General features: G+C 46.6%; 1 protein-coding gene across 4 annotated transcripts in view; it reads left to right on the plus strand.

Annotated features, from left to right (window-relative positions):
• Positions 1-18,030, plus strand: part of TMC7 (transmembrane channel like 7) — a 53,311-nt gene that overhangs the window by 3,357 nt on the left and 31,924 nt on the right. For all 4 annotated transcript variants that reach the window (XM_082714020.1, XM_082714022.1, XM_082714021.1 and 1 more), the window contains exons 2-4: positions 12,600-12,843; positions 13,975-14,123; positions 16,981-17,148. In XM_082714020.1, the coding sequence (XP_082570146.1) occupies positions 12,600-12,843; positions 13,975-14,123; positions 16,981-17,148 (561 nt within the window). The remainder of the gene's footprint in view (positions 1-12,599; positions 12,844-13,974; positions 14,124-16,980; positions 17,149-18,030) is intronic.

Genomic DNA, 18,030 nt, shown 5'->3' on the forward strand with positions numbered 1-18,030 from the left:
ATCATGTCTCATGCTTAGTACTGTGCTTGGTGCATAGTAGGCCTTCAGGGAATATTAGTTGAGTGGGATGCCTTTCATGATTTCATCCAATGATGCTTCTAGAGCGTATAAAGCCCCTCCTGTTCCCTCTGCCATGGGTGCCATTCATCACCTTGTTCCATTATAAGGCATACTCCTCTTTCAGTCCGGTGCCACTTCGTTCTGGAAGCCTTCCCTGACTACCTCCCCTCTCGCAGGCTGGACTCTGTGTCCCTGATCCGTGTCCACCTGGCCCACAGGACTCACCCTGCCCAAGCATCCGTTGAGCTGTATTCTTGCTTCTCTTGAGTTATATCATTTAAAAAAATTTTTTTTTTATTTATTTGACAGAGATCTCAAGTAGGCAGAGAGGCAGGCAGAGAGAGAGAGAGAGGGAAGCAGCTCCCCGCTGAGCAGAGAGCCCAATGCGGGACTCAATCCCAGGACCCTGAGATCATGACCTGAGCCGAAGGCATCGGATTAACCCACTGAGCCACGCAGGGGCCCCTATATCTTTTTTTTTTAAGATTTTATTTATTTATTTGACAGACAGACAGAGATCACAAGTAGGCTGAGAGGCAGACAGAGAGAGAGGGGAAGCAGACTCCCCGACAAGCAGAGTGCCAATGTGGGGCTCGATCCTATGACCCTAGGATCATGACCTGAGCTGAAGGCAGAGGCTTTAACCCACTGAGCCACCCAGGTGCCCCGAGTTCTATCATTTTTAAGAGCAGGGACTTCAGAATGGAGCAGACCCAAGTTCAGACAAGATTTGCCTCAGTTTCCACCCCTATCAGTGAAGGTTCTGACAGGAATAAAAGTTGGAAGACCACCTTCTCCCAGGGCCTCTAGAGAGGATTGCCTCTTGAGCCGGCCCCTGGCTATCACTCCCCAAACCCTGCTGCTTTCCCTTCGCCTCAGGCTACTGGTCCCTTCCAGTGTTCTCCTCCTCAGGTCTTGTAGTCACTATTCCTCTGCCTGATCTCAGTTAAATGTCACCTCCTCAGAGAGGCAAAGACCCCGCCCTACCTAAGGTACCCCCCAGGAGGCATATGCCCACCCCCAGGTCCCTGAGCCCCGTGGTTCCCGGCATGTTCTATGTTTACTGCATGGAATGACTCCTGGTGGCTTTTCCCGTTTACCAAATGTTTATCACATTCCATTCGGTAAATACTTCATCCTAGATCATCTTCAACTGGCACGCAGTGACTTTTAAACTGAGGTATGATTCACGTAACGGAATCAACCACTTGAAAGCATACAATTCAGTGGCATTTAGTACATTTAGTACACTAGTGTTGTGCAACCACTGCCTCTGTCCAGTTCCTAGACATTTTCTTCAGCCCCAAAGGGAGCCGTGTGCCCATTAAGCGATCATTCCCAGATTTCCCCTCCACCCAGCCCCTGGCTACCAGCAATCTGCATTCCATCTCTATGGATGGCCCCATTCCGGACATCGCCTATAAATGGGCTCATACAATACCGTGACCTTCTGTGACTGGCTTCTTCACTTAGCAGAAAGAAAGTTCTCGAGGCTCCTCCGTGTGGCAGCATGTGGCAGTCCTTCATTTGTTTTTATGGCTGAGTAATATTCCCTTGTGTAGTTATCCCACTGTTTGTATGTCTGTTCATCCGTTGATGGATGGATTATTTCCGTCTTCGGACTACTAGGAAAAAGGATGCTGTGAGCCCTTGTGTACAAGTGTTTGATGAACATCTGTTTTCAGCTCTCTTGGGTATATTCTTAGGAGTGGAGTCACTGGATCCTATGGTCATTCTGTGCTTAACTTTCTGAGGATTGGCCAGACTCGGGGACTCTTTTTTTTTTTTTTTAAAGATTTATTTATTTGACAGAGATCACAAGTAGGCAGAGAGGCAGGCAGAGTGAGAGAGGAGGAAGCAGGCTTCCTGCTGAGCAGAGAGCCCGATGTGGGGCTTGATCCCAGGACCCTGAGATCATGACCTGAGCTTAAGGCAGAGACTTAACCCAGTGAGCCACCCAGACGCCCCTAAACTCAGGGACTCTTAACCCTTATGTGGGGGTTTGCTGTGACCATTACCCCATAGTTCATCAGGGGAACCCAACAGACTCAACCAAGATGGACTGATTGTCATCGTGTGGCCACCAGTCAGGATTGCAACTTACGTGATGGCTTCAGAGCTGCTCACCTCTCCTCTCTCCTTGCCTACCGGCAGCACTCGGGGAAGGGTGACTGGGTTTGGATTGACCCTATTTTCCGCAGGGTGGGACTCGGTCTGCGCCTTTGGAGCAGGAACATTTGGAAAGGTAAAGGAATAAAACGAAGCTACCTCTCTATACTCCTTTTGCGAGTGGGGGCTGGGACCTGGTTTGGTTTTTGTTGTTGTTTTGTGTTAAGGTAAATAAAGAAGACATCTGGCAGTAGTTTTTATGAAATCTGCCCAGTCCAAGTATAATTCCCAATGTGGGTGATTATCTGGTGTGTGACCTTGAGCAAGTCCTGTTACTCCTCTGACCTTCAGTTTTCTTCTCTGTAAAATGAGAGTAGCCGTATTCCTATCAGCTAGACGTCGCTGAGAGGATTTTTTTTTTTTTAAGATTTTATTTATTTATTTGACAGAGTGAGAGAGACAGTGAGAGAGGAGCACAAGCAGGGGGAGTGGGAGAGGGAGAAGCAGGCTTCCCAGCAGGGAGCCCTACATGGGGCTCGATCCCAGGACCCTGGGATCATGACCCTAGCTGAAGGTAGATGCTTAGCCCAGGCTCACTGAGAGGATTTTTTTTTAACGATTGATAGATAGATTGATTGATTTTAGTGAGAGAGCTGGGGGGAGGGGCAGAGGGAGAGAATCCAAACAGACTCCCCACTGAGCATGGAGCCCAACACCCAGGTTTGATAGCACGACCCTGAGATCATGACCTGAACCAAAATCTAGAGTTGGACACTTAGCAACTGGGCCAGCCAGGCGCCCTGGTTCCTGAGAAGATTTACTGAGATAGGCACGTTGAAGAGTGAGTACCACACCTGGGAGATGCTGAACACTCCAATGGTCTTATTGCTGTTATTATTATATTATTATTGCTTGGACCTTCTCTAGACTTACTGTTGTAAACCTTGATGATTTCATGTGCCGTATACCTATATTTTGGGGGTTATGCTATTAGTTATATAGTTAGGCAACGATTTGGGTTGTTTTAATCTGACACCTTGTCTTAAACTGGAAGACAGTAACCATTAATCCCGCAGTATTTGTTTTGTTCCCCTTATCAGCTAAGCCCATGCATCAGGGTGACTTCTCACCCTTAAAGGTGCCCCAGGAGAGAGGGATCTTCTGCAGGTCTAGACACAGCCAGAGACTGCACAGGCCACGGAAGGCCATGAAAGGGCACGGAAGGCCACGATGGTTCTCTGGTAAGCCAGCCAGCCATCTGACTTGAGTTGTGTTTTCCCCCTCTGTCTGAAGAGGCTGAGTGAGCTCTGCCCAGCAACTCAGGCCAGATTAGGCCCAAAGGCCCTCTTTGGCTTGTTTTGTTTTGTTTTTTCAGGAAGTGAAGAATTTAGAGGGATAAAAGGGGGAAATGACTTTTCAGTGTTGTAAGCTTTGTTGTGTCTGGTTGCTTTTTAAAGGAGCTTTGTTTGAGTGTGGGACCACCTAGACCTTTGGTGGGGCTCCCTCCACCCACCCACCCCGCCACCAGCAGCAGCAGCAGGAGGAGGAGGAGGAGGAAGGGAACTGACCATGCATGAACCGTGACCCAGTACCAGGCGAGGTACCAAGTAGTGAGAGGGACAGGCCAGAGACATGCTTTCCGGAAGTGTCTGGCCAAGCAGGGGAGACACTCGCTGAACAGGTAAAGAAGAAAACAGGGTAGTTAACAGCTAAGCGTAACTGCTGAGACGGAATTAAAGGGGTGATGAGCTAGAGAGGGGGAGGTCCTACTTAGCTGAGGTGATCAGAGAAGTCTCGCCGAGGTATGGACTTCTGGGGTGGAGGTGGGCATGACCTTGGTGTATCTGAGGAGGGCTCAGCCTGGAGTCTAAGGGAGGAGAAGAGGGGACCAAGTCAGGCAGGCAGGAGCCGGGTCCTGAGGATCCAGTTGGCCGGTCAGCAGTTTGGCTTTGGACTCCCGTAGATTTCTTAAATTATTCACAGCAACTCACCAAGTGTGATTTGCCCATTTTACACCCCTGGAAACTGAGGCTCTGAGAAGTTACTGACGAGCTGCTGAAATAGAAGGACATTAATGTTGTGACTCTGGAGCCAATGTGTCCGTGTGTTCATTTGAGAGATGTTTATTTGATTTATGTTGTGCCGGGCACCATGCTAATTGCCGGGAGTGTCAGACTTTGGCTTGACCTTGTGCAAAGTTCTCTGAACTTCTTTATTGCAAGATGAAGGTAACACTCAAGAAGGACCCATGCAGGGGCGCCTGGGTGGCTCAGTGGGTTAAAGCCTCTGCCTTTGGCTCAGGTCATGATCCTAGGGTCCTGGGATCGAGCCCTGCGTCGGGCTCTCTGCTCAGTGGGGAGCCTGCTTCCCTTCCTCTCTCTCTGCCTGCCTCTCTGCCTACTTGGGATCTTTGTCTGTCATATAAATAAATCAAGTCCTTAAAAAAAAAAAAAAAAGAAGGACCCATGCAGTGACATGATGGTAAGGATCATGGGAGCTAAGTATATAAATGGTTTGGCATAACCATGGTGCCTGGTAAATGCTCAGTGAAGTCTAGTTGTTTTTGTTGTTGCTTCCAGGAATGTTGGAAATCTTTTTTGGAAAAGTCTTGGTCAGGAAGAGAAACATTCCACATAAGGAATAGCGTGGTCCATAGCAAGAATCCCTCACAGCAAACATGAAACCTTTCTGTACATTGAGTTCTTCAGTAAATAACCAGACATATAGCACAGTATGCCAGGCACTGCTCTACGCCAGGAGTCTGCACACTATAGCCCATGGGCCAAATCCAGCCTACCACCTATTTTTAATAAATAAAGTTTTATTAGAACACAATCATGCCCATTCATTTGTGGATTATGGCTGCTTTTCTGCAACAATGGCAGAGATGAGTAATTGTGGCAAGAGCCTGGGTGAGGATAGTAAGGAAATTGTAAGGTTTGCTGACCTTTTTCTAAGTGTCTAGTTGCCACCTAATCCTCAGGGTGGTCCTGTCAGGTGGGAACTCCTATTGCCATTTTATAAGTGGGGAAACTGAGGCATGGAATCGTCAATAAGGTAACAAGTAGGCCTGAGATTTGAATCCAGGTGCTCTGAACCACTCTGTCTGTCCTGTCTGTCTCCTGCCCAGACAGACAGAATCACAGTGATTGCTCCCCAGATAGCCCACCGGATGCCCCACCCACCTGAAAGCCAGGAGATTCGGGTCTAGGACCCAGCGTCACTCTGATTACCCAGTTAGTCACTCCTCAGGATGACTGTTTGCTCATCTGGTCATAAAGCCTTGGCCCCAGCCAGTCCCTAGGCCCCACCCAGGGGCCAGGTAGCATGATTCATAAGGTTCTCCCAGCCTGGCAGTTAGTTCTGAAGTCTGGCAGATGGAGGAGGCTCCCAAGGCCCCCGGCTCCTCCCCTCTGGGACCAGGCTTTGGACTGTAAAGAACAAGGCCTCTCTACCTTGTCCAGTCCAGTCGCTACTGGCCACATGGGGCTATGCAATATAAATTTAATGACGTCTGATAAAACTAAAAATTCCTTAGTCTTACCAGCTACCTTTCAATTGCTCAGTAGCCACGTGTGGCTGGTGGTCCGCGTACTGGACAGTGCAGATACAGAACATGTCCTTCATTGCAAAAGGACAGTGCAGCCTGTCATATGATGCCCTGGCATGGGATATAGCCATGCCAAGCTGTGCAGCTCAAGGACAGAAATAGCCATGGGGCCAGCCAGAAAGATCTTGTTAAATCTGAGTAAGATCATGTCATGCCGCTGCTCAAAACCCCGCATGGCTCCCACCTTACTAGACCAAAACCCAGAGTCCTCACCATGGCCCACAGACCCTGTGTGGTCTGGCCTGTTTCTTCCCACAACTCTTACCCCATCACTCTCCTCTCTGCTGACTCTCCTTCAGCCACACTGGCCTTCCTCTGGTTCCTTGAATTGAGTGGGCACAGTCCTGCCGCAGGGCCTTTGCCCTTGCTCTTCTCTCTCCCTTGGATAGCCATGTGGCTCTTTCCCTCCCTTCCTGTAGCCTTTGCTTAAACCCATCCCTGACTTCTTTTTCTCCATGCACTGTCAGCATCTGAAATATATTGTTCTTAACTTGATTGCTGTTGGTCTCCTCTGGCTAGAAGGTAAGTCCCATAAAGGCAAGGGAATTTGTGGGATGTATTCAAGACTATGTCCCAGTCTTAGAACAATGCTTGGCTGGCACCTAGCATTTGGTCAGTAAATGTTTTGGAGTGAGCGACTGGATGGATGGATGGATGGATGGATGGGCAGGTGTGTGGCCTTTCCATGAGGAGGACAGTAATAAAACTCTGGCCTTGGACTACTTGGTAGAGAGGTCCTAGCGGCTTCAACTAGATCCCTTCAACTGTGGCCCCTTGGTTTAGGGTTAGGATGAGTTGTGAGCACAAATTATTTGAGGTCCTCTACCTCCAGTTAGCATCCAAAATAACAATGTCAAAGAATCTGAGTGGAAAGAAGTCCAAAAAGTTTTGAAATCAATGTCTACATTGCCTTATTGGTAACCTCACAATGGATGTACCCAAGCCATTTGATCATTTCTTGGTAACAGCAAAGCTTGCTTCTAGTAAGGCTCATTTGTGTGAAGTACCTTAAATAGAAGGATACAACATACCATCAACATCCCAATCATTATTTCTTGCCAGCTTATTTTTCTTCCTCTAAATTTTTGTTTAATTGTGAAAAAAGAGTATATATCATCCATAGAGAAAAGAATGATATTCAGTGGTTAAATTCCTTCATGTTTTTCTCGCTTTCTGGTACCCCTGCTTTGCTAGTGTGCTAAGCACACGCTTTGGTCTGCCTGGTAGGTGAGCCAACATTGCCTGTTTCCCATGGATAAGATTCATTCATTCATTTATTCATTCATTAATTCAGCAGGTGTTTATCGAGCATCCACTGTATATTGGATTCTGTGCTAGACCCTGGGGACTCAGCAGTGCAGGACAGAGATGGGCTCCGTGCCCCTGCAGGTTGCTAGTCCTAAGTGTGGGGAGGGAGAAGGTCAGAGACAAGGTGCAAGTAAACAGTTCGGCAGGAGGATAGGACTAGGGATGATTGCAGTGGGATGGGCACTCAGGAGATAGGGCAGAAGGAGCGAGTGAAAGCTCACTGAGGCAGGCAAAACCCTCTTCTCTAGAGCCTCCTGCAGAGAGGGGCTCCATGCAGTTTGTCAAACAGAACTCATTCCCCCAGCAGCTGGCAAGAGGCCTGAACCAGATGACCCAGAAGGTCCCTTAGTGCTGGGAGTTTCCGTGATTCTGCAAGGGGAAAGAAAAACCCTGATGTGAACCCAGCACCAAATACGGTTGGGCTAGGTTCTTGGCAGGCACTCGAGGGAGGTTGTTGGTGGTGTTAGTCCCATTTAGGTCACAGTTGGCCTGTGCCCACATCCTGGGAGTGTCCGTGCCTATGGGTAGGATCTCATGGCCTGTGCAAAGAACTGCCAAGAAAGTTGGGACTGAAAGAGGCTCTCCAGGTGCCCATTCCTCTGCCCATTCATTCATTCATTCTTCAGATGGAGGGCTCTCCATGAGCAAGACACTGCTCTAAGTCTGAGAGGCTAACTTTTTCCTTACCCTGGAAGGATGCCAGATATCCAAAGACATACTTAATGCCCACCCCTGACCCCACATCTCCTGTAATTACCCAGTCATCCTCCCCACCTAAATAATCTCCTAGTTGCTGAAATCCGGTTCCAATGGCCAACAGATTCTAGACATTCCTAGATGGAGGCCCCCCCAATGTCTCAAAACCCCTCCTGCCTCCCATGCAAATGGCCAACAGGCTGCCACACACTGAGCACAGGACCTCGTTGGCTGTGCCGACGACAACACTCTCAGCTGGACCAACTCAGGAGAATATCTGACAGTAGCTGTAAGGAGACATTCTTATTCTCCAAGGATGAGAAAAAAGCAGGGCTCTGAGAGATGATGCAACCTGTCTTTCTAAGAAGGTAGAACTGGAGTTTCATGATAGCAAAGCCTTGGGCAAGCCGCCATTTCTCGGAGCCCCAATTTCCCTGTTGAAAAGCCGGGCCAGTGAAGCCTTCCCTGGCTACTGCTGCAGGTGGGCGTGGGAAATCAGGTGATGTCATGCTTTGACAGATGTGTGGTCCTGTGTGAAACTGAGGGAAGGTGGATCTCCTTGACAGAAAGAGTGATGCCTGTGCTCAAAGGTAGGCTTGTGATTTTTTTTCTCTGTTTGAAGATGCAGCATTTCCCAAGAATGTCTGAAGAGGATAAGTCATTACCCTTCGATGGCCGCCATTTTGAAACTACAGTTTTCCACCAGGAACTGTTGTTATGGAATATGAATAAGAGTATAGAGAGGAGCCATGAAATAATTTCTATCTTTAGTGTTCACAGAGCACTCTCAAATCCGTGGCCTACTGAATCATGTCACGCTAAGGACTACAGCTTTGGCATTTGGCAGACCTGTGACAGGTTGCTTATTCCAACACTTCCTAGCTGGGTGCGTGGGCAAGGCCCTTTACCTCTGCAGACCTCAGCTTCTTCATCCACAAAATGGGATGATTCTATCGAAGCATACTGAGTACCTCCCATAGCCTAGCACAAAGTACAGGCTTAGTAAATCCTAGCTAATATTATTCGTGTGGTTTGCAATGCCACTGTTATGATCATGCTGATGAGGTCCATGATATCATATGCCCCATTCCTGAGAAAGAAAAACATGTGACCGTGAGGCAGTCATTGTCTTGCCTGGGGTGGCCTGGCTAGTGGGTGACAAGCCAACCCAGGCTCCAGCTCCTGCCCTGGTTCCTGACCCTACAGTTGCTGAATATTCAGTTGCTGGGTGGTGCTCTGTATTCAAAGACCTTTGTTTGCTGTTAATAAGAGCTCTTTGTTGCTCTCCAGAAGGAGTGGCCTCCAGCCAGGGCCTGGACCCTTTAGCCTCCAGGCCCCCACGCCCACTGTTACTAATGGAAGTGGATCACATCCTCTGGGTGCGGGAGCAGGGAAGTGGAAGGTTGAGTAAGACTCACCTGCTTGCACCCGGCAGCTGGCAGGGCTCCAGGCGCGTGTCTGTGTGTCATCTGCAGTGGGACAGCTGTCCCGTTGTGTCTGAACATGCTTATCAGAGAGGCCAACGTTACAAATCTGCACTGTCAGACTCCTGCTCAGAGAGCGAGGCCTTGGCTGGTTTCCCCCTCTCCAGGGCTCCCTCCTCCTATTAGCTGTAAGTACACTGATGGAGCCCACTGTGTGCCAGCGGCTATGCTGAGTGTTTCTCCCCATGTGGTTGCCTTTAATGCTCAGAAGCTGCTCCCACCCCCCTGCCTCATGGGTCCCGTGCTTGGCCCAGCAGCCTCCAGGGTGATTCTTGAAAATATGGTCAGGTCTCAATGGGCTTTGGCTCCAAGCCCTCCGTCCCCCACATTCAAGCATCACAGCCAGCCCACAGAGTCTGACTCAGTCTGGCTCCAGGCACCTCTCTCACCTCTGCTTTTCCATGCTCCCTGTCCCATCTACCTGTTGTTAACACACTACTTCACACGTGATGGCTTATGCTGTTTTATTGTTTCTGCTCATTCTGTGCGCCAGAATCAGCAGGGCATGGAAGAGATGGTTTGCTCTGCTGTATGTCATGTCTGTTGGGTCTGGAGCTTCCAGAAGGCCTCTTCATGCCCATGGTGGTGCTCCATGAGGATGGCCCAAGAGCTGGGGGCTGGCTGCAACAGCTCACTGAGGTCAGAGGCAGAGACTATGGTTCTCGCTGTTTTCTTGGGGTCTCTTCTTCGGACACTTGGGGCCTCTTCCCCTCCACATGATGGTCCCAGCAGCATTGCCAGACTTCTTACATGGCCACTTTGGGGTCCCAACTGCACAGAAGTGGGCACTTTCAGGTCCTTTTAAGGCTTGAGGCTAGAATTGGCAGAGCAACATTTCTGTTGCAACCTCTGGCTAAAGCAAGTCACAGATCTAACACAGATTCAAGGGGAGGGGACTGTGGAGGAGCTGGTGTGGCTCATCAGAGGTCAAAAACAACAGAGACAATGAAGTTCCTATTCATTCACTTTTCTCCAACCACATAGGTCTCCATGCTCTTCCTCAAGCCCATCTTACACACCCTGCCTCAGGGCCTTTACACTTGCTGTTTCCCTCTCCTGGGTTGCCCTTACCCAAATATCCACAGAGCTTATGCCCTCTGTTCAGCCTCAGCTTAAATACTACTTTAGTACAGAGACCATACCTGACCCACCTTCTCAGAACTGGTGCATTCCGTGTCTCCTTACCCCACTCTGTTTTTGTTTTTGCACTTATTACCTCCTGACATAATATTCATCACCTGTTTACTGTCTAATCTCCCCCAGCCCCCACCTCAGTATGTAAGTGCCATGTGAATAGGGCATTTGCTTTGTTCACGGCAGTATCTCTAGCTCCAGATAGGACACATGGTAGATACATTTGTTGAATGAATATTTGAGATGAGGAAACTGAAGTTCAAAGGTTAAGTAACTTTCCAAAGACACACACACTAATGATCGACCGAGATAGGATTCAAACCCAAGCAATTTAGCATCTAATATTAAGCCTTAGAAGTTTTGCTGCCTATAGAGGTAATTGCTTAGGTAATTATGGCTGTTTCCTACTTCCACTCCCTGTGTCCTTTCTCCATTGAAGGTAATCTTTCTGCAACTAAAATTGGATCAGGCATAAAACCCATCTTGAAGGTGGTGTCCCTCAGCTTCAGTGGAAGGCCCTCCCTTCTTAGACCACAGCATAAGCCACAGCAAAACTTGGCCTCCAACAGTGGCCTGATGTAGTAGAACAAATACAGATTTCTGAGTCAGGCAGACCTGGTTCTGTTTTCAGTGCCCCTACTCACAGATTAAGCATGGGCAAATTAGCAATCCATCCGTTCATCTATCCATCTTTCTATCCATCCATCCATCCATCCATCCATCCATTCATCCATCTTCCTATCCAACCATCATCCAACCATCCATCCATCCAACCAACCATCCATTCATCCATCCATCCATCCATCCATCCATCTTTCAATCTATCTTCCCACTCATCCATTCATCCATCCATCCATCTTCCCATCCAACCATCCATCCAACCATCCATCCATCCATCCATCCAATGAGCATTTATTAAATTACTTTCTGAATCAAGGATGATGCTAGGTCCTGGGGGTGCAGTGGTGAAGACATCATCCCAGTTCCTGCCCTCTGAGAACTTTCTTCCAGTCTCCTAGAGGAGACAGATGTACTCACACAGTCACACAAATTTATTTGCAAATATTATATATTTATTTACAAATTGTTACATGCTATAAAGGACTTAATGTGTGTGTGGGAAGGAATGTGTAAGAAGGCACCTGTAATAGTGCAGTGGGGCAGAGGCGGTTTCCCTAAGGAAGTGACATGTGAGTTAGAGCTAAAAGGATAAATAGGTGTGGTAAGTTCAGTGCAGACAGTGGGAACAGCATATGCAAAGGCTCTGAGGAAGAGGAAATGGGAGGAGGAAACCATCTTAGTATCTGAAAGATCTTAAAAAATATGTAGTTGGGGAGCAAAGAGCCCTCTAGACACAGATGAATGTCCGACCATGCAGAGCTTTGAGGACCTTGGCATGGGGTTGGGCAACCCATCAACCTTCTCATCTGTAAAATGGGATTGATAATTGTACCTACCTCAATATGTGTGAGCCTCTGTGGTCAGCTAGTGACAGCTGGCTGCAGGCCGGCCTGGGATGGTCTCAGCTGGGGTGATCGTCCCTTCTTCAGTGGTTCTAACCTTTAGCAGGTAGCTTGGGCTTGTTCACATGGCAGCAGCTGGGATCCAGAGAGCAGAGAAGCTGATAAGGCTTAGAACTGGCCAGCATCACTTCTGCTGCATTCTGTTGGTCTGAGCAGATCGCACAGCCAGCCCAGATCCATGAGTGCATGAGTGCTCCTAACACAGTGCCTGGTGCACAGGAAGTTCTCTGTCAATACTATTATTATTGTTACTGTTTATGGTATCACTATGCATTTGCGTAATGCTTTATTTCGGAGTTCTACAAATCATTATAGCCTATATTTTGGAAAGATAGTTGGGGCAAATAGGACTGGTCCCATCTGACAAATGTAAACAAGTTCAGATAACTGCCCAAGGTCACACATCTAGCTAGTGGCTGCATCCAAACACTAGAACCTAGATATTATGTAACCTAAAGTGTATTTGCACACACAGCTGCTGAAAGTGAACTGTTTGCAGATGATGGTATTGTCCCGATCACCATCCTGGTAAATAGATAATGAAAGCACAAATGCTTTTGTCAGTGGTGCAAGCTAGTGACCATCTGCACAATTTAGGTATGCAAAGATTTTTTTTTTTAATTGGCTCCCAAGCTCACTGTGGTCAATGATGGTTCTCTTTTTCTTCTTGCCCAGAGAACCTCTCTGTGGATTCCAGTGGCTTTTCTTCTCCACCTGTTAATTTCCTTCAAGAATTGCCAAGCTATCGGTCCATTGCACGCAGGAGGACAACCATTCTTTCCCGAGACAAGCAAAGTGGCACTTTGCTGAAGCCAACAGACTCTTACAGCTCCCAGCTGGAGGGAGGAATCACCGAAAACTTCAATAGCCAGTCGATTCGGAAATATGCACTGAACATCTCTGAGAAGCGGAGGCTAAGGTTTGTTCGGTGGCCATCTAGAAGCCATCTGATGTATGTTTTGGGCAGAGGTGTGCTTTATGCATGGAATGCATTTCCTGAAGAGTTCATGTAATTAGAAATGTATGACTCAGGGTCAGCCAAGCTGCAGCGACAAAGTTACCCAAACATGTAGTAGCTCGGCATATTAGAAGTTTGTTTCTTGTTCACATCAGTTCTGGCTTCAGATCAAGGGGGAACTTTGTAGTCATTCAGGGACCCAGGCTCTTTCCAGCTTGTGGCTCTGCAGCTGTGTAGAGCCTCATTGTCATCTGCAATCCCTCCCTGTTTCCGCTCCCCTCACCCCTGCTAACCCCTGATCTACTCTTTGTAGATTTGCCATTCTGGACATTTCAGGTAAATAGAATCATACAATATATGACCTTTTGTACCTGGCTTCTTTCACGTAGCATAATGTTTTCAAGACTCACCCAAGCTATGGCATGTATCTGTATGTTATTCCTTTTTACGGTTGAATGGCACTTCATGGTATGGATGGATATGCCTCGGTTTTTTTGTCCATTCATCTGTTGGTAGGTTGTTTCCCACCATTTTGGGTATTGGGTTCCCACCATTTTCCCAACCATTTGGGTTGTTTCCACCTTTTGGCTATTGTGAATAGTACTGCAATGTGCAAGTTTTTGTTTGGGACCCCCTTGTTTTCAGTTCTTTGGGGATATCTGCCTAGGAGTGGAATCGCTGGGTCATAGTGGTAATTCTGTGTTCAACGTGTTGAGGAATATCCAGGCTCTTTTCCCTAGGGGCACACCATTGTACATTTCTACCAGCAGTGTAGGAAGGCTCTAGGTTTTCCACATCCTCTTGGCTGGGGTTTTATTTGATGCTGAGGCTTAAGGACGCTTTAATGATCATTGTCATGTTGGGGTTTTTTTCCTTAATTTTTAAAAAAATATTTTATTTATTTATTTGACAGAGATCACAAGTAGGCAGAGAGGCAGGCAGAGAGAGAGGAAGGGAAGCATCCTCCTGCTGAGCAGAGAGCCTGATGTGGGGCTCAATCCCAGGACCCTGGGATCATGACCTGAGCTGTGGGCAGAGGCTTTAACCCACTGAGCCACCCAGGCACCCCTGTCATATTGTTTTTTAATGCAGGAACATTCAGGAGACCCAAATGAAGTATTTATCTGAGTGGGACCAGTGGAAACGGTACAGCAGCAAGTCTTGGAAGAGGTTCATAGGGAAGGCTCGTGAGATGACCACCCACCTGGAGCTGTGGCGGGAGGACATTCGAAGCATAGAAGGTACTAAACCCCCTCTCTGCATGTGCTCCTCTGCAGGAGACCCCTGTGCCTGGGGGAAAGTACAGCTACATTTTCTCTAACCTCTAGATGAAATTTGGCACTTCCTTCCACGATGAATGGGAGCAATGGCACCCGTTAGGATTAGCAGAACCTGTGTCTTCGTCCCCAGGAAAATCAGTTATTTTCCTTTCCCTTCTGGTTGTATTATCTTGGAATATCACTCATGCTCATCACTACTTTGAAATTGCAGCAGTGAATCTGCAAGATCAGCCACTAGGTCTTATTATTTAATGTGCTAATAAAGATGCTCATGTATTATTCTAGCACAAATTTTGTTTTTAGTATTATAACTGTATGCCCATTTGTATTTATTTTTAAGAGTTTATTTTTTTTTTAACTAATCTCTTCACCCAACATGGGGTTCAATCTTACAACCCTGAGATCAAGAGTCCCATGTTCTACTGACGGAGCCAGCCAGGTGCCCCTATATTTGGTACATTTATTATTTCATTTTGTATTTTATTTGTTATATTTATTTTATTTGTCATATATATATATATATATGCAAAATATATGATTCCATTTATTTTTTCCAATTTTTTAAAACGATTTTTTATTTATTTGACAGACAGAAATCACAAGTAGGCAGAGAGGCAGGCAGAGAGAGAGGGGGAGGCAGGCTCCCTGTTGAGCAGAGAGCCTGATGCAGGGCTCAATCCCAGGACCCTGGGATCGTGACCTGAGTTGAAGGCAGAGGCTTTAACCCACTGAGCCACCCAGACACCCCAGTTTTTTCCAATTTTAATTTAAATTCTAGTTTGTTAACATATAATATTTGGTGCATTTATTTATTTATTTATTTATTTATTTATTTTAAAAGATTTTATTTATTTATTTGACAAAGATCACAAGTAGGCAGAGAGGCGGACAGAGAGAGAGGAAGGGAAGTAGGATCCCCACTGAGGAGAGAGCCCAATGCGGGGCCTGATCCCAGGACCCTGGAATCATGACCTGAGCCAAAGGCAGAGGCTTTAACCCACTGAGAAACCCAGGCGCCCCTATTTAGTGCATTTAAAATGTTATTCTGAGATGGGGTTCATTAGGCGTTGCCAGACTGCTAAAAGTACCTATGGCCCTAAAAATATTGAAGATCCCTACTTTTCCACATGGGTACGGATTGGGTTGTAGTATGGTCAGTCAGCTCTGGCTGCTGTAACAAAATACCATAGACAGGGTGACCTCAACAACAGAATTATTATTATTATTATTTTTTTTTTTTTTTAAAGATTTTAGCATGAGTGGCAGAAGGTGAGAGCGAGAGGGAAAGGAAGAAGCAAACTCCCTGCTGATTGCCCCTCACCCCATGCAGAGCTTGGGATCATGAGCTGAGCTGAAGGCAGACAGTTAACTGACTGAGCCACCCAGGTGCCCCAAAATGCTGGAGACTGGAAGTTCAAGACCAGGCTGCCTTCTCACCGTGTCTTTACATGACCGTTACATGACTTCATCTTTGTGTGCTCTTGGAGAAAGAGAAGGAGAAAGAGAGAGAGAGAAAGTTCTGATCCCTCTTGTAAGGCCACTAAACCCCATCATGGAGACCCACTCTTACAACCTCATCTAAACCTAATCACCTCCCGAAGGCCCCACCTTGAAATACCATCACATTAGGGGTTAGGGCTTCACCGTAGGGCGAAGGGGTGGGGGTTGGAGGGGTGAGATAAAATTCAGTCCATAGCAAGTACACAAAAACTGGAAGTTGCGCCAAAATAAAAAATTAGGGGAAAACATTGAAACACTTGGGTGACATAGCAGAGCCAGGGTGAAAATACCTCTTAGGATGACATAGTTTCTACCATAAAGCAAAAACAATTTACAAACAACTCCTCAAATCTGCTAATGTAGGAATTTTGTCAAGTTCATAGGGAATGTGGCAGGATGAATGGAAGAAATGCTGTCATTATTACTATTTTAAGACCTATAAAATACTCTTGGTAACTTATTCAATGAAGTACCTTTTTCAATTGTTGTTTTCTTTGGGGAATGTAAACTCTATCACCAGGGGCTTCGTGGGCTCACTTAAAACTTAATCTTCTGGTTGTACTTTTTCTGAGATCTAAGTATAGCATCACAGTTGGAGCCAAATAATAAAAGCTAACCCTGACTGACCTTTTTCTGTGAGCCGTGCATTGTGTTGAACGTTTTCCTTGGATGGGCTTAGTTAATCCTCATAAGAGCATTCCCTGTAGGCATCATTTGCATGGCTCAGGGAGGTTAACATACTTATCCAAGTCCACTCAGCTAAGATGAGGCAGACCCAGGATTTGAAGGATTTGATCCAGGCCTATCCAAGCTTCCCAGCCCAGGGGTTCAGCCACTATACCCAGCTTCCTTTTTTGGTTAGTGGTGGCCTTCCTGGAGGTTTTTGTTTAGCGCATGGCTGGTCAGAATTCAGGAATGGATTCATACATTTATTTTATTTTATTTTATTCATACTTTTATTTTATTGTATTTTATTTTATTTGGAGTCATACATTTATGGTTCGTTGCAAAAGCACTCACTTAATCCACTGGGGAAAGTGTAGCCTTTTCAGTAAAATGGCATTGAGTCAATTAGATATTCATATAAGAAAAGATAGATATTGAGTCCTGCCTCAACATTGTCAAGTAGTTAATTCAAGGTCAAGGGTAGATTTAGAAAGAGGGAGAACCTTAAAACCAACGGTAGAAAACCAAAATACTTCTTCACTCTCCCATCAATATTACTCGAAATTCAGCTTTTCGGCTGATTGGTTCTACTGTGGGTAATGCATGTGGGTCAATAGTCCTGGTCAGTGATGTCTGGATTTCTTTTTTCCAGGGAAATTTGGCACTGGGATTCAGTCCTATTTCTCCTTCTTGCGGTTTCTGGTGTTGCTGAATTTGGTGATATTTCTGATCATCTTTATGCTGGTTTTGCTCCCAGTCTTGCTCACCAAATACAACATCACCAACAGCACCTTCGTGCTCATTCCGTCCGAAGACACAGGTGAGTCTAAGCCCTGGTTTGCTGTGAGAATGTTCTTGTGGCTGTGTACCTGTCTACACAGCTTCCTTCTCTGGGAATCTTTGTATTCTAAGTTGTTGGTGCCTACGTTAGGATGGGCTTGGGTATGCTGCAGAAACAAGTGATTCCGTAACTCTCAGCACCTAATAACCACAAAAGGTTCTTTCTCACCCCTGTACTATTGGGCGGTGGCTTTGTTCTGTATTATCTTCACTCTGGAGCCCAAGCTGATGGAGCAGCCTCTCTCTGGACCACTGATGGTCACTATGTCCAAAGGAAAAGGAACCAATGGCAAACATCTCTTAAAGCTACTGCCTGGAAATGACACTTTTCATTTCTGCTGCATCTCATTACCCAAAGCAAGTCACTTGGCCAGTCCTGATTTCAGCAAGTCATTTGCTGAAATCAGGAAAGTACTGCAAGCTAAAAGGAAAATTTAGCAAACATGATATAACCTACTCCTGTACCTTTACGTTGAGACTTTTTTGTCTGGTAATGGGGACACTCAGGCCTCCACCAGTCATGTGCCAGACATTACACCAAGTGCTGGACCTGTGTTTTCTTATTGAATAATCAACATAAGTCTCATCTTTGGGGCATCCTGTGTTTTCAAACAAAAGCACGGAGAGTCTCTGTCATTCTACAGACATTACTGTTTCCCCTCTAGGTATGAAGCTCTGTGCTGGGGGCCAGAAGTAGGCAAGTGGAGTCAGAGCCTGACTTCAGTGAGAATTATAAAACGGCAGAACTGGAATTGGCCTTGGCAGACAGAACTGGTTCTACTCCCTTCTTTAACAAAGGGGAAACTAAAGCCCAGAGAAGGGGTGGTAGATTGGGTTATTTTCCTCGATTTTTCACTCCCCT

Source organism: Mustela nivalis, assembly GCF_964662115.1.
Source record: "Mustela nivalis genome assembly, chromosome: 19".
NCBI classification, from domain to species: Eukaryota; Metazoa; Chordata; class Mammalia; order Carnivora; family Mustelidae; genus Mustela; species Mustela nivalis.